Source organism: Diachasma alloeum, unplaced genomic scaffold, assembly GCF_001412515.2.
Source record: "Diachasma alloeum isolate Michigan unplaced genomic scaffold, Dall2.0 Dall_scaffold_00206, whole genome shotgun sequence".
NCBI classification, from domain to species: domain Eukaryota; kingdom Metazoa; phylum Arthropoda; class Insecta; order Hymenoptera; family Braconidae; genus Diachasma; species Diachasma alloeum.
In genome coordinates, this window is record NW_021680371.1 from 1,236,090 (window position 1) to 1,260,089 (window position 24,000).

Consider the following 24,000-nt stretch of genomic DNA (forward strand, 5'->3'; position numbering starts at 1 on the left):
CTTTCCTGCATAGCTTGACTGTCATACATATATGTATAATAAACTTAAATATATATATATATATATATTTATTTATTATCAGTTTTAAAACGTTTCTAAATATACCATACATATATATATTTTTTAAAGAATTTAAAACATTTATTTATATATTTATTTATTTATAAGTTAAGATAATCTTGAAATATTCCTAAGTCTAGCATATATGCTTGACGAAATAGATTGCTGATCAAAAATGTTTCACTTATTTTTTAACAGAGGATCATTATAATAAATTTCGACAAAATGAATTTGACGTTGATTTATAAGAGAACAATTTTTTTCACATAGTCCTAAAATGTTAATCAATTACTTGACTAAATGCTACTTATACTAAATCTTCGACGCTTTGACGTCGATCCGTCAGGTGCCCACATATCAAGACCTCTGAAATGATTCATCTTCGGTGTAATAGTTTCTGACACTACCGTGGATCCATCCATTGTATGTCCTACATCGTTTGAATACCGCTTCTTCCACAAATGAACGCAACACTCTATTGAGAGAGTCAAAAATGCGAGTAAAGTTCCGGCGCCGAGAATGAGAAACATTCCTTGTGTGTCATCGAGAGCCAATGATCGATCCTGCACTGGGATTTTCCGTCTTTTATACTCCTCCGATACCTGGGAATGTAAACTCACGGATGACCTTCGACTCCTGTCATGCATTCAATTCTCCTAAAGATTAGAAATCACTTACCGGGAGTAATAAACCCTCAGCTGTTCTCTGAACATCCCATTTAACGTCTCTGATGATCTTTTGAGCGAGACCGGATTGTCGTGCTCGGATAATAACCTTATTGAATTCTTCGGTGTAAATCGAGTTCTTCGGAAGTACGAAAGTTACACCGAAATTTAAGAGACATTCTTTACTTATGTGCATTGGTGATCTCATCGTGGCCCAACTGTCGAAATACACGGAAATTGTTTTAGAAAAAAGTATTATGAAAATAACGTAAAAGTTGCGATCTAAAACATATTTTTTAAGGAAAAACGTAAACATTTTCATTTGTTACGCCCTAAAGACATTATTGACTAAAACAATTTATTAGAGTGTTATGGAGATATTTGTTGACTGGCTTGTGTAGATGTAAAACTGTAACAGTAGCATCAAGGAAATAAAATATTCTATTCTACGTAAACATTTTTGCTTTCCGTATAAATTTTCCTTTGAACGAGAAAATTGGGAGCGAAAACGTAACTTTTATCCGTTTATGTTTATAGGGTCAATGTTCTAATGAAAAATTAAAGAATTCGATATTAGGGGGAGAGGGGAAACACCGCTTTTTTAAATTACCACAAGTATTTGATGAAAAATTTCAGTCAATTTTTCTCAATGTCTTTTTTATGTAAAAAAAGTGTAGGCATAAATTTTCATTTTTCAATAATATTGATTTTTTATTCAACAGGAGGAATTGAGTAAGTTTGAATTCCATAGGATTGATTTTGCGGAAGATCATATCGAATGCACAAAACAAATTTCGTTGAGAAATGTGGAAAATTGTAGGGTTTTTACGAATCGAAAACATCGAAAAATGCCAATTTTCGATAAGAAATGAAAATAAATGTCAACACAGATGGACGGAATAAAAGATAGAATGCATGGATGTATGGAATTTGCAAGTACTCAATTCTTTCTGTTACACAAAAAATTAATGTTATAGAAAAATGAAAATCTCATGATGTTTCACACCAACACTTTTTTTACATAAAGAAGAAATTGAAAATAATTCTCAATAACGAAATTACAATAAATCTGGAGAATTATATTCAAAATTGTCGGTCTCCATAAGCCGGTCACTCCATGGAGAATGGAATAGACCAATGTAGGAAGAGAAGGGGGTGGGCGGACACCGGACAGATTTTCAATCCCTCATTCACGTTATAATTTACTTTTGTGGTGAAAATATGCATCCGAAGTTTTTTTTCTTTTTTTTCGACTCGTAAAAAACCCTACGAGTCCTCCAATTTTCAATATTTTTCAACAAATTTTTTTTGTGTATTCCATACGACCTTCCGCAAAATCAATCGTATAGAATTTGAAATCACTCAATTCGTTTTGTTAAACACCCCAAAATGGTATTTAAAAATAAAAATTTCATGATATGCCATGCCTATACTTTTTTAATAAAAAAGAAATTAAGTAAAAATAATAATAAAAAATAATTATTTTCCATTAAATGCTTCTGTTACTTTAAAAAAGTGGTATGACCCCCCTTAACGAGAAACTTTACTGAGAAAATAACTCAAGAGGTTTAGCCACCTCCACAGACTTTCTCCGGGAAAACTCACAAATATCATTCGTTTGGTTAAAATCAGTTGGGGGTTGACGTAATATTTTTTGGTGTGTTTCTCCCTTCTCATTTTCCAGGAATTTCTTAATTACTAAATTCCCCCGAGATTAGTACCTGGGTGTGAACTGCTCTTGAACGATGTATTCAAGAAGAATTTTAGAGCCAATAAATGCGTAGGACCAGAAGAATGCCTGAGTGATGTTTCCAATTCCGGCTTTGACTGTTGAAACGTACTGCAGATTCTTCAGTAATTTTTTTGCCACTGGCTCATCGATTTTCGTCCAGTTGAACCAAACCTCCCATCCATCATGATCTGTGTTGAAATTTATTTTTAATTCAGTATATTGCAGCGATGGAAGGAGTCAACTCGACTGCAGGATGAGTTTTTGATGAATATATCGGAATCTGAAGGACATGTAGGGAGCAATAGTATATTTCATCACTTGCGCATAAAGTGACATTCTACTCACACTTCGCATGTGCAAAATCCCACTTTTTCCACATTATGATGAAAAATAGGATTCGACACTCCTGGGAGAAGTGTTCTTTAAAGGGAGACTACTATGAGCTTTAAAAATCGCGGGGGTTTGGAGTGAGATTTCTCATACATTGAAGATTGATTACGCGAAGAGAAATATTCAGTAAAAATTACGGAATAATTCTCGTAATCCGTAATGGGGAATCGTTTTCCGGCAATTTCTATAGGAATGGAAGAAAAGAAATCTGAAACGTTTAGTGAATTTTCAGGTTCATCACCGAACAAAGTAAGAAATTGTCACATAATTTTTCCCGAAAAAATAAACTTTTAAAGAAACTTCCCGACTTATTATGCCTCCAAAATCAAACATTCTTGAACATTCAACAGTTTTTATGAAGCTGATGCTTTCTTTCTACGTTTCGTTCCGTAAAATTTCTGAGTCGTTGGGGAAAAATTATAGAACGACTTGTTGTCCCCACAGCGATGAGTTATCAGACGTATGCTTAATTTTTACGGAACAAATTGGAGAATTTACGTGGCAATTCATACAATTTCAGTTCCGACTCGCACTTTTTATTGAATTGTACTTCGCTCGCGGATTACGTTTCAAAACGTAATTTTTACGTTTTTTTCTGGTAATGTTCATTGAATTTTGCTCTCCGTGTATATATGTCTAAGAACAAATAATTAGTGCAAAAAAAAATTGTTTATTGTTTGTTTGCCCCGCACACGCTTAAAATGTTAAAAATAGTTTGGGGCCTCCAATTTTTGAGCTACAGAGGTTTCTTTTTTTCAAAATTTTTGACAAAATGTGTGCAATAATAATTACAAATTTTTTTTTGAAATTCGACTCCTACACAGCTAATGTCGTTTTGTTTAAAATAAAAATTTGTGGCATTCATGTAAAATAGGCAGAAAAATTATCCTTAAAATATTCAAAATATATTCTCGATTCTTTTAGAAACATTTTTCGCGCTATTTTACATGAATGGTGCATTTTTTTATTATAAAATTAACGAAATAGCCGTGGGGGTAAAATGGTTGTTTTTGTGCCCGAGAGTGTGAAGTTCAAGAGCGTACGTGAAGTCCAGTCCTCGAAGTATTGAAATTTCAAATGATTTAAGTGATGGAAAATTTAATAGGTTCTCATGTTCCATCAATTCCCGGTTCCTTTGAAAATCAATACGTTCAGTCTCTCGACGATTGAACGGTTTCGATTATCGGACGATTAACTCTGTTCCCCAAAAACTGAATTCTGAAAGACTCGTGATTTGACAATAAATTAGTATTGCTGAACTCTCCCACCATCCCATTAATTACTCCCTCCTCTTATTGTTAACCATGGAAATGAACAACGTCATCAACTGAATGCTGAAAGTTTACCCAGAGTTCCTATGTCATAATTCTTCTTAAGCAATTGTTCAGCTGTATCAATCGGTTCCGGAAACACGGGTACTGTGATGAACGCCATTATCGAACCAGTGTAGCACGACGTGATGATGATCGTAAACACCCAATAAATGCCTGGAACAAAGAAACAATCATCAATATTTCTCCAACAAAAATGAAAATCCATTTCAAACATAATTGGTACCAATTAAAAGTGACGTTGAATTCTTGGCAATTCCAGTATCCAAAAGTGGATTCTTAACGACGAAACTATTGGTAAATGTACTGAAGACATACCAAAACATGTGCATGAATCTCGAGGGATGAGTAACCAGAGATAATATGCTGTAATTTGTGTTGGTAGCGAGTGGAATAACGGCAATGACATAAGCAATGACTACCAGGGCCCAGACGGCTCCTTGGAAGGGTCCCATTATGGCGCGGTACTTCGGCAGGGCCAAGGATGCCTCTGATATGAAGGCCGCACAATCCTCCATGTGGGAGAATGAACTGTCGAATCTCGTGGTCACATTATTTGTGCGGTAAATGCCACCGATGGCTAGTGTCGTCTCACGTTTCTCCACATCCATTAGTGCAGCGTACGTAGGGCTGGGAATTATTCAATGATTAAGTCGAGATGATAACAACTTCATTGAACTATTTGTATTCTTAATGCAGTAGCGAAGTGTGAGAACATGATGAGTCACGTTTGTTTCCATATAACGTTTGAAAATAACTCCGTTTAAAACACAGAAAAAAAATGTTTCCAGTTATGAGAATCAAGTTACACTGAGAGAAATATCGTCATAATATAACAAAACTAGTTTCTTGTGCCAAATACCTCATCTCTTGAGGATAAATTTCGTGGAATAAGAATTCCGGATAACGTGTCAGACAATGTCAGATTTCGGTGAAGTGTTCATGACTTGAACATGAACATTTCACGACAAAGTGAGAATTTTTTGCCACAAGAAATCGGTATTTTCGTGTCAGAAGATGAGAAAATGACTAAAAATATCAAAAGCTTTGATTCAGTGAATCATGAATCAGAGACTTTCATATTAAATGAATAGAGAGTTTATGCAGAGAAAAGCCTCCCGATATTTAAAAAATATATAACCGTCGCTTACGCTCAATCACTTTGAGTTGGAAGGGAAGCAATATTTTCTTTTCCTTCTGTCAAACTATTCTTGTCTTTTAAGGAATATGATCTCATCATTTCGAAAAAAGACATCCCCTTCTCATTCAGTAACTTCTTCCTTAGCCCGCAGAGCACTGATTTCGTGTCCAAAACCTACCATAAATTGATCAAATATGTATGCGATGTTTTTCGCTCAAGAAATGATTTTTGTGATATTTTGTCGATTTTTCTCTTAGTGTACTGGTTTTAAGAAACTCATGGTTCTAGAAGGCATTGTCCTGAGAATAAGAAGCCGGTTAGTCAACTTCAGAAAGAAAATCGCTAAAGTTCTGTACCAAAAATTAACTTATTTGGAGTGAAAAAAGTCCTGCAAGAACCTTCTAGAGGAATAAAATTATGGAATAATTGAACATCAATTGAGGCAAGGTAACAGGTGATTTACTTTGAATAACCAGGGATTTATATATATGAGTTTAAAACAGGAAGATTCATTGATTCAAGAAGGAGAATGTCAAACTCCCCTACATCGAAAATTATTCGTTATTTTTTCATTATTCATTACAGTGGAACTTCCATAACTGCACACCTGCGGGGGTTTCGGTTCTCGGAAGTGGCACTTACGAAAGGACCCTTCTCCGCCAGCGAAAGAGCGAGAGCGCTGAGTCAGAAACAGATGCGTGTAGAGGTAATGGCGGGTGAAAGAGCAACGGGTGGGGGAGGCTATTGCGCACAGTCCTTGCGCATTCTAGAGACAGCGTGAAAGAGATTAGCGGGAGAACGGTCATAGAGGGCAATTGTAATGGTGGGGGAACGATTCCCCTCGTGCGGTGGGACAGTGTGCACTTGCGAAGGTGAGCAGTTATGGAAGTTCCACTGTATCGAGAGCCCACTTTGTCGAAATGGAGTTATGTGGAAAATTAAGAGAAGACGAATACAATAAACCCTCTCTAATAAGGGCTCACCTCCGGGGGCAGAATTTTTTGAACTAGCACTTATGCAGGCGCCCCCCTTTTGGCAGTGCAAGAGCGAGAGCGCCGTAGTTGGAAAAGGATCCATGTAAGACCGTTGGTGGGGGAAAAGCCACGAACAGAGCGCCAGAGAGGTTCGAGAAAGAACATGTATGGAGGGGAAGGCACTGGTGGGGAAACGAGTCACCTCGCCGAGCAATTTTGGAGGGTTCACTGTATCTCAGAGACTAGGATAAAAAAGTGGGCCCTTTTCATGCAGACGACGACAAATCTTGAACGAAATCGGAGAAATTCACTCATTCTGTTATGTTCTCTACCACTTCACTACTGATTCGATTGCTGAAGAGGTCCAACCTTGTTGAAGCTGTGGGATCCCTAAAATCAGCTGTGAAGTTAAGTACTTTTCCCAAGAGCCTTATCATTCTGATGTCAATTCCATCCCAACCGATCTGACCAAGGCTAATCCGATCCCTGTGGTGATTCAATCAATTGTGAGTGAAATGAACTGCGATAAAAAGAATCGAAGGAAAAGGCATCAACTGGAGAACCCTATAGTTTTGCAACCGTATTTTTATCATCCCTTATTTGAAAAATCCAAGAAACAAAAATGAAAAAATTTATACTCAGAAATTTTTATACGAAATTTTTTTTAAAAAACCTTAGTGGAAATTCCGTTCAGGCCACCTGAAGTTGCATCAGAAATGGATCCGTCTGTAGTCAGGTTTCTCTGATCCGGTGAAACCTGATCAAAGCCTGGTGTGAAACTCATCCAGTGTTTCTGCGGTCAGGCAGCCTGAAATCATTTTGATCAGGGATTTGGTCACCCCGATTTCAATTTGAGCAGAGTATCCTGAGCACGGGGTCAGCAGCTTCAAGGGTCAGACGTCTTGAGGGTTAAACGTAGCCAGGATCAGGCCTCTTCAGGTTCACGAGTCAGATATTTAAAGTTCCGAAATCTTAAGGGTGAAATGGCTCAAGGGTCAGACGTGTCAAGGGTCAAACGCCGTAAGGGGCAGACATTTAAAGGGTCTCAGGGGTCTAACAGTTCAAGGCTCAAATATCTTGTTTGATGGCTCAGGCAATATGAGGATCAGATGTTTCAAAGATCAAATGGCTTAAAGATCAAGTATCAAGGGTCAAACGTGTTAAATGTCCGACTTCATAAGGGTCATATCATCATAAAGGTCAGCAGTTTTAAGGCTCAAAAGGCTTAAGGATCATAAATCATAAGTGGAAAACGGTCATGGGAGGGGGGAGGAAGAGAGGTGCTGAATAAATTCACCCCTAGTATCAGAAGTCTGTCTAGAAATTGGTCATTGTCAGCAATAGTGCAGGAATAATATTTGAAGATGATGCATGAAAACGAATGTCATATTGACAATACGAGATTCACAATGCAAGATTAGTGCGCTAGTCTAGAGGTTAGGGTATAGGTTTAGTAATTGTAGTATTCCGGGTTCGAAACCAGTTGTGGGCGGAATAATTTGCGATAACAAAATCGGCTGTCTGCGATAAATGCATTGCGGGGTGACCAAGATCACAAATGATCGTAAAAATGGTTTTTGAAAATTTAATTATCATTTTTTTTGGCGGTTTGGTGCGGGTATCAAGAATAATAACTCGGTGTTGACAAGAACTGCATATTTAAAGGCAAGTGTTTACATGCGTATTCAAAAGTAGACTGACCTTTCCGTCGGGGAGCGTACGAGTTTATATACCTTTGTTTATCGAAGGTTCGAGAATTGTCCTGAAGTTTCGTGAGGGACAAGGACAGAATGACGTTTGTCTCGAATTCCGACGTTTGGAATATTCGAGACGCTACGAAATAAATTCAAGAAATTAATCTATTGTGGCTCGCGCCACAAGTACTCCCCTTCTGCAGAAAAAAGAAAAGAAAGCAAAATAAAACCAAAAGAAAATCAATAATATCGATTTGTCGAGAACAGCTGATTTCGTTTTGCGAATCTGACGCGCTTTTGAATTGATGACGTCGATGAGCCGGTGTCAGATGGGCGGTAAGATGACGAACGTCGAGATGTTCCCGGTTGCGGTGATTCCGGTGAAGGTGGTGCTGTCAGTGTCGTATTGCTATCGTGGGAATCGTCGTTAGCTTCGTCGTCATTATTGTGCTCGTCGTCTGGGAGCAAGAAAACGGGTTTGAGACGGTCGATGGAGACTACGGTATTTTCGCCTCTAATTCGAATGACGAAATGTTTCTCGTGCCTCGATATTACTTGGTGCGGCCCCTCGTATGGGGACGTGAAGGCGTGATGGGAAGCATCACGACGAACGAGGACGTGTGAGCAGTTTGCGAGCTCCTTAAAGACGAAAACCTTCCTCTGGCCATGACGGACGACGGGTTGAGGAGCGAGATCGGCGAAGTGATTCCTCAGATGATCGGCGATATTGGTAGGCGGCAGCCCGCGTGGTGGCGAGGGAGCAAGAAACTCCCCGGATAGTCGGAGCGGTTCACCGAAGACGAGGTCGGCAGGAGTTGCGCCGAGGTCTTCTTTCCAGGCGGCGCGAATTCCCAGAAGGACGATAGGCAGCATGTCCACCCACGAATCGCTTTCATGACAGCGAATGGCGTCCTTCAAGTGACGATGCAGACGTTCCACCATTCCATTTGACTGAGGATGGAACGTGGTGGTGTGAATATGTCTGCTACCGAGAAGACGAGCGAGAGCGTTGAACAGCTGGCTCTCAAACTGTGTCCCCTGGTCGGTTGTAATTCGAAGCGGCACTCCGTAGCGGCAGATCCATCCAGAAAAGAGCGTTCGGGCGACACACTCGGCTCCAGTGTTCTCGATGGGGAACGCCTCTGGGAACCTGGTGAAATGGTCTATGATCGTCAGGCAGTTGCGATACCCTCTGGACGGAACGTACGGTCCGATGATGTCCACGTGTATGTGCTCGAAGCGCTGCGTGCGTCCTGGAAAATCTTGAATAGGAGATGAGACATGACGAGATACCTTATTTCGTTGGCAGGCGATGCACGCGCGGGCCCATCGACGGCAGTCTCGGTTGATGTCGGGCCAGACGTAGCGCTGCGTTACCAGCTTCGTTGAGGCTCGTGCCCCAGGATGGCTAATGCTATGGAGAGCGTCGAAAATTCTTCTTCTCAACGGCACAGGAACGAAAGGGCGAATCAGATCGCCAGACACGTCGCAATAGATAGGCGTGGCGCAGTCTGGAACATTGACAGGTCGTAGGGCGAGAGCGTCGTGATGTTGACCCTGGAGACGTTGCTGGAGCTCCTCGTCAGCGGCTTGAGCTTCGGCAAGCTGATTCGTAGAGACGGCAGCAGAGGTTGCCTCGATACGAGAAAGCGCATCGGCGACAACGTTGTCCTTGCCGGCCACGTACCGGATGTCGGTCGAAAACTGGCCGATAAAATCCAGGCGGTGGAACTGCCACGGCGTGGCTCTGTCTGGATCCTGGGCGAAGGCGTGACGCAACGGCTTATGATCTGTGAAGATTATGACGTGCCTCGCCTCGAAAATGTAGCGAAACTTTCGCACGGCAGCGTAGATGGCGTGGAGCTCTCGATCGTAAGGGCAGTGTTTCCTCAGCGCAGGTTGTAGTTTCTGGCTGAAAAATGCCAGTGGTTCCCAGTGCTGTCCTCGTCGTTGCTGCAGGACTGCACCGATGGCATGTTCGGAAGCATCGGTGAAGATGGCCCACGGGAGTGTCGTGTCCGGGTAGACCAGTAACGTTGCTTTGCGCAGCTCCTCCTTGCAGGCGGTGAAAGCGGTATCGCCCTCAGGTGTCCAGGCGACTGGATGAGAGCCTTTCACATTAGCACCCTGAGTGTATTCATGGAGAGGAGCCTGACATCTTGCAGCATCTTTAAGAAATTTGCGATAAAAATTGATCATACCTAGGAACTCACGCAATTTACGAACGGATGTTGGCCGAGGAAAATTGACGATCGCCTCTACCTTCGACGGGAGTGGCAAGATACCCTGCGCCGAGATACGATGGCCGAGGAAGTCTACCTCCAGTTGGCCGAAATGACACTTGGCGGTGTTAATTACAACACCGTATTTCGAGAGCCGTTCAAAGAGCGTGTGGAGGTGTCTGCGATGTTCCTCGATGTCCTTGGAAGCGATGAGGATGTCATCGATATACGGAAAGGTGAAATCGTCCAAGCCTCGTGTGACCTCGTCGATAAACCGTTGAAATGTTTGTGCGGCATTTCGAAGCCCGAACGTCATGAACGGGAATTCGAAAAGGCCAAATGGTGTGATGATAGCTGTTTTGTTTACGTCGTCGATGGACACAGGTATTTGATTGAAGGCGCGTACGAGGTTGATCGTCGAGAAGATTGTTTTTCCAGCGAGATTAGCAGTGAAGTCCTCTAGAACGTGAACGGGATATCGATCCGGGATTGTTCGTGCGTTCAATTGTCTATAATCTCCACAAGGTCGCCATTCGCATGACTTTTTCGGTACCAAGTGAAGCGGAGATGACCAGGAGCTCTTCGAACGTTGAGTGATTCCCAGTTGCATCATTTTATCGAACTCCGCCTTGGCGATTTTCAGTTTGTCGGGGGCGAGGCGTCGTGATTTGCTGGATACTGGAGGACCGGGTGTAGTGGCGTTATGGTGCAGCGTGGAATGTTTGGCTGGAAGGCATATTCCTTCGGGTTTCGTTAAATTGGGAAACTTACCGAGGAGATCTGACCATGAAGGATCGACAGGCGTAACCTTGATTTCCGAGACGATGCTGGATAGCGACACTTTGCATGAGGTCGTTAATCCAGTTATTGAGTCGATAAGGCAGCCGTTCTTTAGGTCAGGTAAAATGCCGAAATGCGCCAAAAAATCGGCGCCGATAATTGGTTTGGTTGTGTCCGCCACTACAAAACGCCATGTGAAATCCCTCCGGAGGCCGAGGTTGAGCGATAGAGTTATGCAGCCGTACGTGTTAATTGTCGAGCCGTTGGCTGCAATAAGCGTATAATTAACTCGTTTCGTTGCTCCAGGAGCGAGAGATTTCGGATATATACAAAGATCGGCGCCAGTATCCACCAAGTATTGGATTTTGGTGGCGCGATCGGTTACGAAGAGGCGGTTGGATTTGGAAGAGGGAACGTTAACCGCCGCTAACGATCCGCCGGGGCGTTTCCCTGCCACGAGCAAGGTGCTTTGCAACGTCTAGCCCTGTCGTGGTATCTTTGATGATACCAGCACTGGTTGTTGTCGGGTACTGGCGAGGTTGCTCGAGAACGGGATCGAGAGCGGGAGCGAGAACGTGCGACGCTTTGCCCTTTTAGGGCCGATGCCAGCTCGCAGATTGTGGCTTCGAGACAAGAAAAGCGTGTCTCGAGGGCTGAGGACGTTGGCTCCTGGACGTCATTGATGTGGGCTAGCGGCAATGCGATCTCGTGCAGTTTGTCGGCGAGTGTTGCAAGCCTGTCGAGAGCCATGTCCGCTTGTGACGCCAGGATGGACTGCGTCGTCATCGGCAGTCGGCTGAGCCACTTGGTGCGTAAAATGTGGTCAGGAACCGTGTCGTCGAGACTCCTGAGATGACGTAGAAATTGCGAGGGCTTCCTGTCACCCAATACCTCTCGGTCGAGCAGCTGCTGGAGTCGTGCGTCCCGAGAGAGCGTGAGGCGTTCGACCAGCGCCTGCTTGAGACGTGTGTACGGTATCTCCGCAGGCACATTTAGGAGGATATCCTGCACTTCAGCAGCGGCCTTGGGGTCGAGATGAGACGAGGCATAGTAATACCTCGTTACTTCATCGTTAATCCCGGATAGATGAAACTGTCCCTCGAGCTGGGCGAACCATCCAGAAGCGCTGGATGCTGGAGATAACGCTGGACGTTCGGCATTGAAGGCGGGACATCGTATCGAAACGCGTTGGAGCGGGACTCCATTGTCAGCTTCGCGCACCTCGACACTATCAGGCATTATGTTTCGCGAAAAACAACACTAGAGAAAGTCTGAAAAGTATTCAGTGCAGCACAGTGTCCTTGGGTGCTCAGCAATGCACCGAAATTCGCGAAAAGAACTCGAATGGAGCGCATGAACGATACAACACACGAGCGTACGCGGCACACAAACCACTCACAAAGTGCACAATCGAAATGCACTCGAATTTCGCGGAACAGTCGCGGCGTTAACGTGTTATAATTAATAATCAAAGAAAACGCGAGAAAACTATTCACTTCAATCACGTCGGGGTCACCAGTTGTGGCGGTTTGGTGCGGGTATCAAGAATAATAACTCGGTGTTGACAAGAACTGTATATTTAAAGGCAAGTGTTTACATGCGTATTCAAAAGGAGACTGACCTTTCCGCCGGGGAGCGTACGAGTTTATATACCTTCGTTTATCGAAGGTTCGACAATTGTCCTGAAGTTTCGTGAGGGACAAGGACAGAATGACGTTTGTCTCGAATTCCGACGTTTGGAATATTCGAGACGCTACGAAATAAATTCAAGAAATTAATCTGCTGTGGTTCGCGCCACATTTTTTGTGAATGATTATTAGTAATGAAACTCGACACGCTTCTCCGGTCTGGATCCATGGGGCCGCCAGGCCTGATCAATTTTAGATCTAAAACGATGTTACACCTTCAATCCGGATCAATTCACATCACAATCTAATCTTACGTCAGGGCTGATCTGATCAAATTTTGATCTGGACCTGATCGAAATTTCCACTCGGGAATCAGTTCTGTAGAGAAATCGAAAGCTATGGATTCTTTTGTCTTAAATTCGAAAGAGTCTGAAAGGAAAACTGAAGAAGTTTTCGATAGAATTCTGCAGTCAATACCCTGAGTTTCCCTAGAATGTTCTGTATGGGAGGTAATGGCTACATAAATAATAATCCATGCTTACGTTCTGATTGCGAAGGGTGGCTTGTGGGCGGTGGATATTAATAGCCGGTGGCCCCTGAAGCCTCCACTGAGCTTCTCTGGGAATAAATCAATATTCTTGTGTGTCATGTGGTCCTTTATCCAAGATGTTAAAAGAACTGGTTTACTCGAACCACTTCCATCCGTATACAGTCTATGAGTATATAGGAGGAATGATCCTTCCTGAAATAGGATAAAAATATTAGTTTTCGTTAACATTAATTACCAGAATTAGAGAACCAAAATGTTAGAAATTTCTAACTGAAATTATCCATAGGAAATCTTTATCATTCAAGTCAAGTCTTAAACCGATCGTAATGGTTGGGTGAGTTAGGTGTTGCTCCGGTGGACATCCGAGTGCAGCTGCGTTTAGCGTGGTTAGCACTTGGATGGGTGACCGCTTAGAAACACCCTCGCCCAAAAATTTCGGAAGGTAGGCACGGTGTGGTGGCCTAATGTGCCCCTCTAGTCAGTGTGACAGAAGGGCACATTAGAGCTCTGCCCAATCGGCCGGCTGTATGACTGAGGTTTTCCATGATTTCCCTTGTAGTCCTAGCCCGAATGGGGTACAGTTAAAAGAGTAAGACCGCCCATGGTAACGCAGATATATCTACCCTACCAACAAAATCTAATCCTTAACTCCTGAAATGTCCCGTAGACGGATAACAGCCGAATAGCCAATGCAGCTGGAACCATAAGAAAGAAGAAGAAGAAGTCACGTCTTAAATTCGCAGCTTTTTACTGACATTTATCATTTTATTGAACATTTCTCATTTGATACTCAATATTAATTGCTAATTTACCAAATTTCTGCGGAAATACAAAGTACTTCTGTCATTTAGAACCTTCTACCATTTGTAGAAAAGTTTTATGACCGAAATCATTTTTCTGTCCATCCGGCCGTAAGGCAGCGCTTCAGCTCGGGCTTCAAACTCATATTCAGAAATTTTTTTTCGGTCTAATAACGAAATATACTATTTCGGCTTTCCTTGAAAAATGGCATTTTTCTACTCGAACCATTTTATCTCTTCGCTACTGATTTCTCATAGTATGACAGGAAGGAAATACAATTGAGAAATTTCTTCCTCTTTAGTTACCTCAGTTCTTCTACTCATACTATGAGTGATGATAACCAAATTTGTGTAGGATCTGGATATAAAACTTTTGAGAAACTCTTTGACTGTCCAAGGCGTTGATTCTGTTATGAGTAGAACTTTATTTACTGTTTCCTCTTCAATAACATTTTCGATATAGTAGACATCATCCAGAAAGATCATGTAATTATAACACTTGTCCTTGAAGATAATGGGCACCTGGCCCAACGATGTATTTGTGCTTTTCTGGATGAAGGAGGCGAAAGGGAAACTGGTGTATAAGCCCTGGAGCAAACCAGGCTGCTGCTCGATGGTCTTGTCATCGTAAATTATTATTATAACGCAACCACCAAAATACTCTTTGAGAATGTAACTGAGTAGACGATCTAAACTGTCTGTTCTTAGATCGACTTTCATGGATCTTCTCATGTGTGCGGTGTGAGACCCTATGATCTCTAATCTGGTGAAAATTAATAAAATTATGAAAATGTAATTCGCGACCCTCATGACAAATTCGATAAGTCGGCCGATTGTTCCGAAGCGGTGAATCTGAACTAACTGAACAAAAAATACCACACAATCCGATGTATATGGCCGATGAGATATCGATACGGCTGTTATTACATTTCTCATATTGATTGGACATTAGCAGAATTGCTTTTCAATTTTTCAGGCCACCTGGATTGCAAAATCGATTTCCCTAGTACATATAATCATTTATTCAATAATTATGAGTAGCACGGCAAGGAGATTGCCGTGCTACACGCATTGGAGATTGCGTTGGTATTTTGACAAGAGGGACAGAAAAGATCCATTTTTGGATTGAAAAAATCCTTCTCACCTAAATTTTGAAAAATTTAGATTGCAATGTGCAGCTCCAGTATTCACTTTGGAAGGAATGTAAGATGCATTCGACAGAAGCCTTCGCAACAGTCCTAAGACTCTCGAACGGATTTGTTCAGAGGAGAGAATTTTGTACCTTCCAACCCGTTAACGTAGGGAGTGCCTGCGATGTTATTAATTTGGAGCAAACACTCACAGGATCATAGGTCGTGAAAAAACACCTAAGAGCTAGGTGAATGGTTAAAACATTGAGGAATTTATATTGTTGTGACTTTCTCATACTGGCCAGATGTTTCGACTTGATCTTTTAACACAGAGGTAGATTTCCAACCTAAGAAGGCTGCGTCTGAAAGAATATTTGTTCTAGACTGATCAGCTCAATTAAGAGCTACTAAGGAAGATCTGGCTGATGAGAACAAGAGATCATTCAAAATTTCCATAATTATAGTAGATTATGTCATGATGACGATAGGTGGAGGAGTGTGAAGTTTCCAGCACGAGGCGTGCCGAAGGCGAGCTGAGTCGAAGACTTGCCACGCCGAGTGCTGCAAACTTCACACGACTCACAATCCGACGCCATCAGCCGAATGACATTAGTACATTAGAGTACAAGGGCACAAATTTCGTTTTCGACGAATGTGAAGTTTACAGGCCGAGCCGAAGGCGAGGTCTGTATTCACATTCGTTGAAAACGAAGTTTATGCCCGAGTGGTCTATAATATTTTATGCCACATCGTGCAGAAGTCGAGTTTGAAGCACGCTGCGCCAAGCAAGGGGCTTCGCCCCCCCCCCCCCATTCAGTCAAACCCAAATAAGCAAAAGAAAAAATAATAGAAAAAAATCATAATAATCATGAACTGTTATCCCAAACATATGAAAATATGATGGATCGTACAATAGCTCACCCCCTTGCCCCACTTACTCCAACAGAATTTGAAAAATAGTAGATTGTCATCAGGCGATAAAAGTATTATCTGGCGAATGCTGCTTTACAATGCGAGCCGAAGGCGAAGATCATAATCACATTCGCCAGATAATGCTTTTATCGCCGTATGACATGATATTTTATGTCGTTGGGCCCGAAAACCGCGATCTAACCGAGCAAAGCGAGCTCGGTTAGATCGCGGTTTATCGGGCCTAATTACATAAGAGATCATCCGGATTTTTTTTTAATTCTTCCAAGTTTTTCAGTGTAGCGGATATTCAATGCCAATGTAGCTCCATACCAGCTTACAGCCCGACGCTAGGACGGCACAACCCAGTACCTGAGATTGAGCGGTGGCGCAACGCTCAGAACTCAGCTTCGATTCAATTGTGTCATTCCGAGCGAAGAATCAATGAAAACTTTAAATTTTATTGATGAAAAATTGATAAGTCTTACAGTCACTGAAACAACCATCAACTTATGGCGTAAGGATTCACATTTCAAGCACAATCAAATGCCTGGTTTTTAAGATCTCCGATGTGTGGAAGTCGTCCATTACAACAATGTTGAACAAAGCTAGATGAGTACCTTATGAGCAGAATCCTTCCTGCGACTAGCTACGAGCTTGCAACACTCCCCTCCCCCTTCAAACCTGTTCTATTGCGCATGGTAGTATGCTTATGAATCTATTTATACACAAAAAATACCCCCAGCGATAAGTATTGAATTATCCATCCAAATGATCTAAAGAATTGAACACTATCGTGACTATCTTATAAGACTGTCGATACTGAAACAAAACTTTAATCTGAGTAGCATCAAGATGAATAATCAAATGAGAAGGTGTACTCGCCGTGCCACCACTGAAAATACCCAGGGATATGTATTGTATTATTTTTCCGGGGACTGCAAATAACTAATCACTATCATGACTATCTTATAAGATGTTGGTCGATACTCAGACCACACTTCAGCCCGAGTGCTGTGCAAATGAATAATGAATATGAGAAGGAGTATTCGGAGTGCCACTAGTAAACAGTATCTTCTATCGCACAGAAAACTATATACGGTCTAGTCGTTCTTACAAAAATAGGCTTGGTGAAACATTTGCGCCAATGGAATACAACAAAAAACTGCATTCACAATGGAATGTGGATGTGCACTATGCTCTCGATTTTTCGAAGTGGTGGTGTAAAGCATTAGGCATCTGGCCATGGCAGCACAACGAAGTTTCATGTATCGTGCAAGCTAGTTGTATCGTCTTGATTGTGGTAAGGAAACATATCACTTTTAGTGTCCCGTTGACATGATACCAAATTTGATGCAGATGACTGCCGCTGCATTGTCATCAGCCCAGTTACAGACAAAGGGTTACTGTGGAGTAATAACAGATTTACTGGATACGTTATCCGGTATCCTAGTATTTTGCGGGACAGCTATTAAAATTCTTTCTCTTTGGTTTCATCAGCAACAAATGCGTTGTATTATTTCATCGATAATTGATGATTGGTTGAATATTAGCGGAACAAAATCACGTGAAATCATGCACCGGTATGCACTCTGGGGACGTTTAGCCTTTATCTTACAAATTACTGGAACATTTGTAGCCATGGCATTGACAACGTGGATTGATCCTCCAAGCATAAAGACTGAGATTTCAAAAAATGATAGTTCAGCAACAAGACACATGTTACTAGCACCTCCATGCTGGGTTCCACTGACGATGCCCTTCAATGTTTACTTGCTTTATTACAATTTCATTTTCATCGCTACATTCTTCTCAGTATTGACATATGCAGGATGCGATGCATTTATGTTTAGTGCTGCCTTACATATCTGTGGTCAGTTTGAAATACTCGAGGCTAATATTGAAAAACTCAATGATGGGGATGATTATCCAACACAGAAATATAAAATTAAAAAATACTCGAAGCGACATAATCACTTGATTCAGATGGGGAAACGTATGGATGCCTTAGTCAATGTTATCATCCTTTCGGAACTTCTGAGCAATAGTGTTCTCATTTGCGCTTCAGGTAACGATTTTTAGCAGCTCATTCAATTCTTCTTGAGAACTTATAAAATTTATGCGGAAGAAATTGCAACACAGCATAGAAACAAAAGAGATCGAAATCCATTGATAATTTTCTATTGAATCATGCTATAAAGAAAGAAAACAGAGTTGCATAGATTTGAATTCAAATCGACGAGAAACAAATTTAAATTTGAATATAATTCCGAAAGAACTCAAGTACTAGAATTTGCAAAAAGAATTTCCTCTTGAATCTTCTCATACGTATGTGAGCTTGTAGTCGGAATGTAGAATCACTATGGGACATACTCAAAGGATGATTTCTTTTATTTAGGAATTGTTGTTCTGGCTAACGTTAAGACAGGTAATGTGAACCGTGTAGTAATCAGCTGGGCAGCAAGAATATATGTTTGGTACATGGAATTCTTCATGTATTGCTATGTTGGTGAAAAAATATCAAGCCACGCTGACAGATTGCGGAGTGTTGTCTACAATTGTCCGTGGTACAATATGTCAGTTCATATTGCTAAAGATATGGAATTCATGATGATGCGTAATAATTATTTCTGTCATTTGACAGGAGGTGAATTTTTAATCATGAATTATGAAAGTTTTGCAAAAATTACAAAAGTTATGTTTTCTTTTTTTTCTGTTCTCAGATTCATGCTTGAATGAAATTGATGGAATTACTTATATTATAATAATTACACATTGTCGTTGCATTTTTCATTCTCTCTAACTGAATAAGAACGATAACGAAATATCGGAATTTATCCACTGCATTTCACCTTTAGGGCGAGTAACAACTCAGTACAGTTGAAAATCCAAAAGCAACAAGGACTGAGAATGCGTTTCAATGCGATAGCTTCAATCATTCACCAGATCAATACAAAAATACCTTATATTTCTTTCAATTTTTTTAAACACAAAAAACATTAGCCAAAATTGAATTTTCCATTTTTACCTTTGCAAGCAATTTCCGACTTCTAATGATGAGTTACGTAAAAAATTGTCAAGACAATTAAACAATGTCTGTTTTCCGATAAACAATTTGAAAAAAAAATTGAATTTTTTATCAAATTTCAATAGAACACTTTTAGAATATAAAAACCGAAACTTAAACTACAAAAACTTAATAATTGTTGAAAAATGTCAATTTTTAATTCGAGTGAAATTTATACTTCATAATCTACCATCTTTTACGATAACTTTCGTGGCTATTGCATCATTAGATCTGAAAACAGGTGTTTTAATGACGTTTGAAAAAATTCAATATCCATCATTAAATATTGAATTGGATATCCATTCTTTTGAATCCTGAGTAGACTTTTGGGTATCAGTGTATAGTTGTGTTTTTTTTTATTGTTATTTCACATCGCTTCGACCTGGTTAGGGTATACTGCGATGATGATCAAGACTTTAAATGGTTAGATCGCACCATTGTACTCGGCCGGGATTTGAACTCGAAACCTTTCGCATGTGAGGCAACGAACTTACCCACTGCGCCAAGCCACCGGGTCCCAAGTTGTTACCGTCACATTCTAGAAATTCACAATTTTGCAATTTAATTTTCAAGGATGCTAATAGTTTTCTTTGAAAGGATGTCTTGCATATCGTCACGTGCTTCCTCCGTGAACGGCGCGTTGGCCGAGTCTTTTCGGGGTTATAGGACCCGAAATTATACCTGAGGCACTTCCACACTATTTCAATAGGTCCAAAATTATTTTTGCTCGATTTTTGTATATGTTGTAGAAGAGGGCCAGAAATGTCTGTAAACGCGAGAAAATTTTTTTTTCCAAAAGTTATAGAAAATACACAATAGGAGATGTCTCTGGGTAAGTACTTGTATACAACATCATAACGCGATAAATATTGGTTGTATCGAAAAATGATGAAGTACTTTTTTATTGCCAAAGTGTGATAGATTCATAGAACAATTTTATTTTTGCAAGAAATTCCAATTGACAATACGTTTGTTCATAAACAAATTAGAAAGTTGATAAAAAAAATATGTTTGCGGGTCTCCTTGTCAAACATTCCGAAAAATATATATATTATCGACGGCACATATATGTGCTTTCCGCGTGGGCATGTGCTCCTCCCCAGAATTTTTCAGTTGCTACCGTAGAATTGTTCGTGTGCTACGTGAATTTTTTATGACTTCCGACATTTTGTATCTCGATTGTGGAGCAGCATCAGAATTTTTCTCAGAATTTCACTACAAAAATTTCATGATTTTTTTTTCTTGTATGAGAGACATTTCGGTCCGCGTTTACCTATAGAGTATCACAAAATTTTCCCTGAATTTTCATCACCGTATATCAACTGCTAGCCGTGAATCAACCTTAATTATCACTCAAACACAACTTGCCTTTTCTCCTCTTCAATGATCTCTACAGTATCTGACAAGCCCCAACTATACCTATGCAGTTGATTAACTTTATTATCAAAAAGTAAAATGGTCTGTACTTCTAAAAGCCTAAATGCCTGGGGTTTTATATCTTTAATCGAATTACCAGAGAGGTCTAAAGTCGTTATATGCAGATCACTGAAAACATTGGCTTCTAGAACCTCTAAAGCATTCCTGTTCAACTTAAGACTTTTGAGAGTTAATCCAGAAAACGCATTCGGTTCGATTCGGTTTATAGTGTTCCGTTCCAAATTGAGTGTCTGGAGATGCGGCAGATGATTGAAAACATCATTAGATACAGTAGTCAACTTATTGCCACGCAGGTCCAAACTCTTCAGCTGCCCGAGAGCACCGAAAACGCCAGCCGGCAATTCTTCAATGTCGTTGAATCCCAAACGGAGATCAATCACGTTCAGACCGGAAAAGATCCTAGAATCGGGTTTGATGCCGGTCGATTCCAGATTAAGTATTCTCAATTTCAAAAGTCCCTTGAAGATATCCTGAGGTAAAACAGTGATACTATTGTAATCCAGGTGCAACTCTTCCAGTTCATCAAGACCATCAAACGTACCGGAGAGTAAATAAGTAAGTTTGTTCCCAGTTAGCATGAGATATTTCATCTGATTGAATCTTTCGAACGATTTCGACTCAACTCGTTGCAGTTCACCACCGTAAATTGCAATTGATTGTATATTTGGATTCATTTTGGAGAATGTATCCACTGTAATAGCTTTAATTTCATGTCCCTTTATGAGAAATTCTTTCAGTTGGGATAGGTCAACAAAGAATTCAACAGGCAGTTCCGCGATTCCGTCGTCAACCAACAGTAAATATTTTAGGGATTTAAGATGTTTGAAGGGATTTGGTTTTATAGAAAAAATGGTATTACGGATTTCAAGGAGAGTCACTGAGGGCAATCCCTGGAAGGATTCTTGTTTCAAGTCTATGATTCCGGGTTCACCGTCGAATCTCTCGAAGTTCAGGGTGAGATTCGTAATTCTCAAATCTTGAAACGCATGGGGAGCGATTGCTGAGAGTTTGTGGGATCTTATTTCGAGTTTATCTCCTTCCTGCGTTTGATTTACAAATGTTAACACGTGAGACCTCTGACATATGGTGAATGCGTCCAATAAATTACACTCTGTATCTGTGCTCTCGTTGGTCGCAATTATGGTTAGCCCAGCGAAAATCAACATAACTACTAATTTCCACATTCTTATTTTTTATGATTCACTATGATAATCGATGTGCACGTGAGGAATTAATATCTGTGTGGTCCTTCACTACTTCCTACGCGCTACTTCAATTCAACTGACTGGAAGGTGTCGGTGCAGGCGATTTTATATGACACTAGCACCGGCCTTTAGTGATATGCGTCTCCATTTATCGGACCGAATGATGTAAATAAAGTCAGCAGACGTGATAACGTATCGAATGAATATTTGGTGAGGGGATTCGAATTCACAAAACGAAAATAACATTTGTTGATTATTGCATAATAATTTTGAAAACGACACTGAGAGAAAAATATAATTCTTCTGACTATATTCCATCACCATCGAATTATAGTCAAAAAGTCCTCAACAATTTTTCATGGGTTATGATAACTACACGGAGATAAATATTCAAGAAAAATTACGGAACATTTCACGTAATCCGCAAGCGAGAATCGTTTTCAGTGAATTTCTATAGGAATATAAGAGAATAAATCTGAAACGTTCAGTAAATTTTCGGGTCTGTCACCGAAAAAATACGAAAAAGTCACGTAATTTTTCTGGAAGTTGTAAAATCTAACAGAAACTTCAAGACTTATTATGCCTCAGAACATGAAAATTCTTGGATGTTTAAGAATTTTTACGAAAAGTTCCGGAAAAATTACGGAACGTGTTGTTAAAATCTCCCCCTCACGGTGACTCATGGCTAGCCGTGAGGCGTCGGACGGATGAGTAATTTTTACGGAACAGATCGTAGAATTTACGTGACGATTGACACTTTATTGAATTTTACTTCGCTCCCAGATTACCTTTCGAAACGTAATTTTTGCGTCTTTTTTCTGGTAATTTTTATTGAATATTTCTCTCCGTGTATATGGCCGGAGAAGTAATTACTACAATGGAATGTAGTCATTGCAACTATTTTATAGTTCTCCTCACGATAGATTTGTCGTGGTTACTTTTGAACTTTGGTTAGTTTAACTGCATTTTGATTTGCAAAAATTACGCTTGTGAAGTTACTATAATGTTATGTGCCGCATACAAAAAAAAATCGTATCGTTCACCAAAATGCCTCAACTATTTTCTTATTGTAAATCGAACTTCAGATTTGTCTCTCAGTAAAGTTGACTCTTCCTCACCCACGTAAAATGGGTACGAGTGTAAATTTTGCCATTTTTTCGTTGATCAAAATAGGAAATGGCAGATGAAGATTACTCACCGAACCTCCCACAAAACGAAAATATCACCGATGAAATATTACCCACTGAACCATTTAATTACGTTTTTTCCCGTTTTCGAGATTCTTTTACTGTTGTGAAACAACTTAGAAAAAGATGTTCAAAAACCGTCAGAGTGACGAAGGGTTAATTACCGGCGAAGGGCTTGGCCCTTAAGACTTATTTGTAGCTAATCGAATGCACAATAGTGGAGATAATTTAGTTCCGTCGAAGTTGTGATAAGTTACACGAAATCTCTCAAGTCACCTGTCATGATCATCAATTATACGGAGAAACGTGGCGACAGAGGAAAAATTTTAGAACCGGCACTGGAAATTTTATTGACTAGCAATTCGATTTTTCTGTTGAACATGTCAATTAGTTCTTTTTAACTCAACTCCTACACAGCTAATTTCGTTTTGTTTAATATAAAAATTTGCGCCATTCATGTAAAATGGGCCGAAAAATTATTCTTAAAATATTCAAAATATATTCTCGATTTTTCAGGAATATTTTTCGGGCTATTTTACGTGAATGGTGGACTTTTTTATTAAAGTAATAACAAAATTAGCTGTGTAGGAGCTGAATTTCAAAACAATACTTCGTAATTGTTATTGCACATATTTTTCCTAAAATTTTGAAAAAAAAAAACTCTGGAGCTAAAAAATTGGAGGCCCTGGACTATTTTTTACATTTTAAGTGTTTGCGGGGTAAACAAACAATGAACAATTAGTTTTTCTGCACTAATTATTCGTTTTTAGACATGCATAATCGATCTTCAAAGTATGAGAAATCTCATTCCAATAGCCCGCGACATTTTGCATCTCTACGCGTAATTTGGATAAGGCGCCACCGGTCTGCGCGCAGTTGGTACCACTGCGCTGCGATTCTCTCTTCAAAGTCGATGAGATCCGATCAATTAGCCCCTCATGTATAGATATTCCAAATTTTTATTTTTTTCCTCATTGAAGTAGTTTTGAAGAAAACTGCGAGCTAATAAAAAACATTTGCTAGTTAGTACTTTTTTTAAAATAAATTTTTGAAAAATCACCTCTGAAAAAAAATGCGTTATCCCCTCTATTCCATTAT

The 24,000-nt window shown here is 40.3% G+C and overlaps 3 protein-coding genes across 3 annotated transcripts; 1 reads left to right on the plus strand and 2 right to left on the minus strand.

Moving 5' to 3' along the window:
• Positions 1 to 356: 356 nt before the first annotated feature.
• Positions 357 to 14,777, minus strand: LOC114841088 (ionotropic receptor 21a). Its single transcript, XM_029125959.1, has 8 exons — positions 14,274 to 14,777; positions 13,160 to 13,359; positions 6,663 to 6,779; positions 4,405 to 4,808; positions 4,194 to 4,334; positions 2,447 to 2,645; positions 739 to 943; positions 357 to 662 (listed from the first exon to the last, which is right to left on the minus strand). The coding sequence occupies exons 1-8, from the start codon at positions 14,775 to 14,777 to the stop codon at positions 357 to 359; spliced, it is 2,076 nt and encodes a 691-aa protein (XP_028981792.1).
• Positions 14,778 to 17,153: 2,376 nt separating this feature from the next.
• On the plus strand, positions 17,154 to 18,745 carry LOC107036113 (odorant receptor 13a). The gene is made up of 3 exons (XM_029125960.1): positions 17,154 to 17,309; positions 17,366 to 18,074; positions 18,405 to 18,745. Exons 1-3 carry the CDS (start codon positions 17,154 to 17,156, stop codon positions 18,743 to 18,745), a joined length of 1,206 nt encoding a protein of 401 aa, XP_028981793.1.
• Positions 18,746 to 20,003: 1,258 nt separating this feature from the next.
• On the minus strand, positions 20,004 to 21,752 carry LOC107036127 (P-granule-associated novel protein 1). The gene has a single exon (XM_015253868.1). It carries the CDS (start codon positions 21,692 to 21,694, stop codon positions 20,423 to 20,425), a length of 1,272 nt encoding a protein of 423 aa, XP_015109354.1. The 5' UTR covers positions 21,695 to 21,752; the 3' UTR covers positions 20,004 to 20,422.
• Positions 21,753 to 24,000: the final 2,248 nt, after the last annotated feature.

What these genes read in the sequence shown, in the direction of transcription:
- LOC107036113 (XM_029125960.1), top strand. Translation starts at nt 17,154, where the DNA reads ATGGAATACAACAAAAAACTGCATTCACAATGGAATGTGGATGTGCAC. An exon ending in GTTGTATCGTCTTGATTGTG is followed by an intron (nt 17,310 to 17,365) that starts GTAAGGAAACAT and finishes AATTTGATGCAG; the next exon opens with ATGACTGCCGCTGCATTGTC. An exon ending in TGTTCTCATTTGCGCTTCAG is followed by an intron (nt 18,075 to 18,404) that starts GTAACGATTTTT and finishes TCTTTTATTTAG; the next exon opens with GAATTGTTGTTCTGGCTAAC.
- LOC114841088 (XM_029125959.1), bottom strand. Translation starts at nt 14,777, where the DNA reads ATGAGGGTCGCGAATTACATTTTCATAATTTTATTAATTTTCACCAGA. An exon ending in GTATGAGTAGAAGAACTGAG is followed by an intron (nt 13,360 to 14,273) that starts GTAACTAAAGAG and finishes ATCCTATTTCAG; the next exon opens with GAAGGATCATTCCTCCTATA. An exon ending in GATCCCACAGCTTCAACAAG is followed by an intron (nt 4,809 to 6,662) that starts GTTGGACCTCTT and finishes AATAATTCCCAG; the next exon opens with CCCTACGTACGCTGCACTAA.
- LOC107036127 (XM_015253868.1), bottom strand. Translation starts at nt 21,694, where the DNA reads ATGTGGAAATTAGTAGTTATGTTGATTTTCGCTGGGCTAACCATAATT.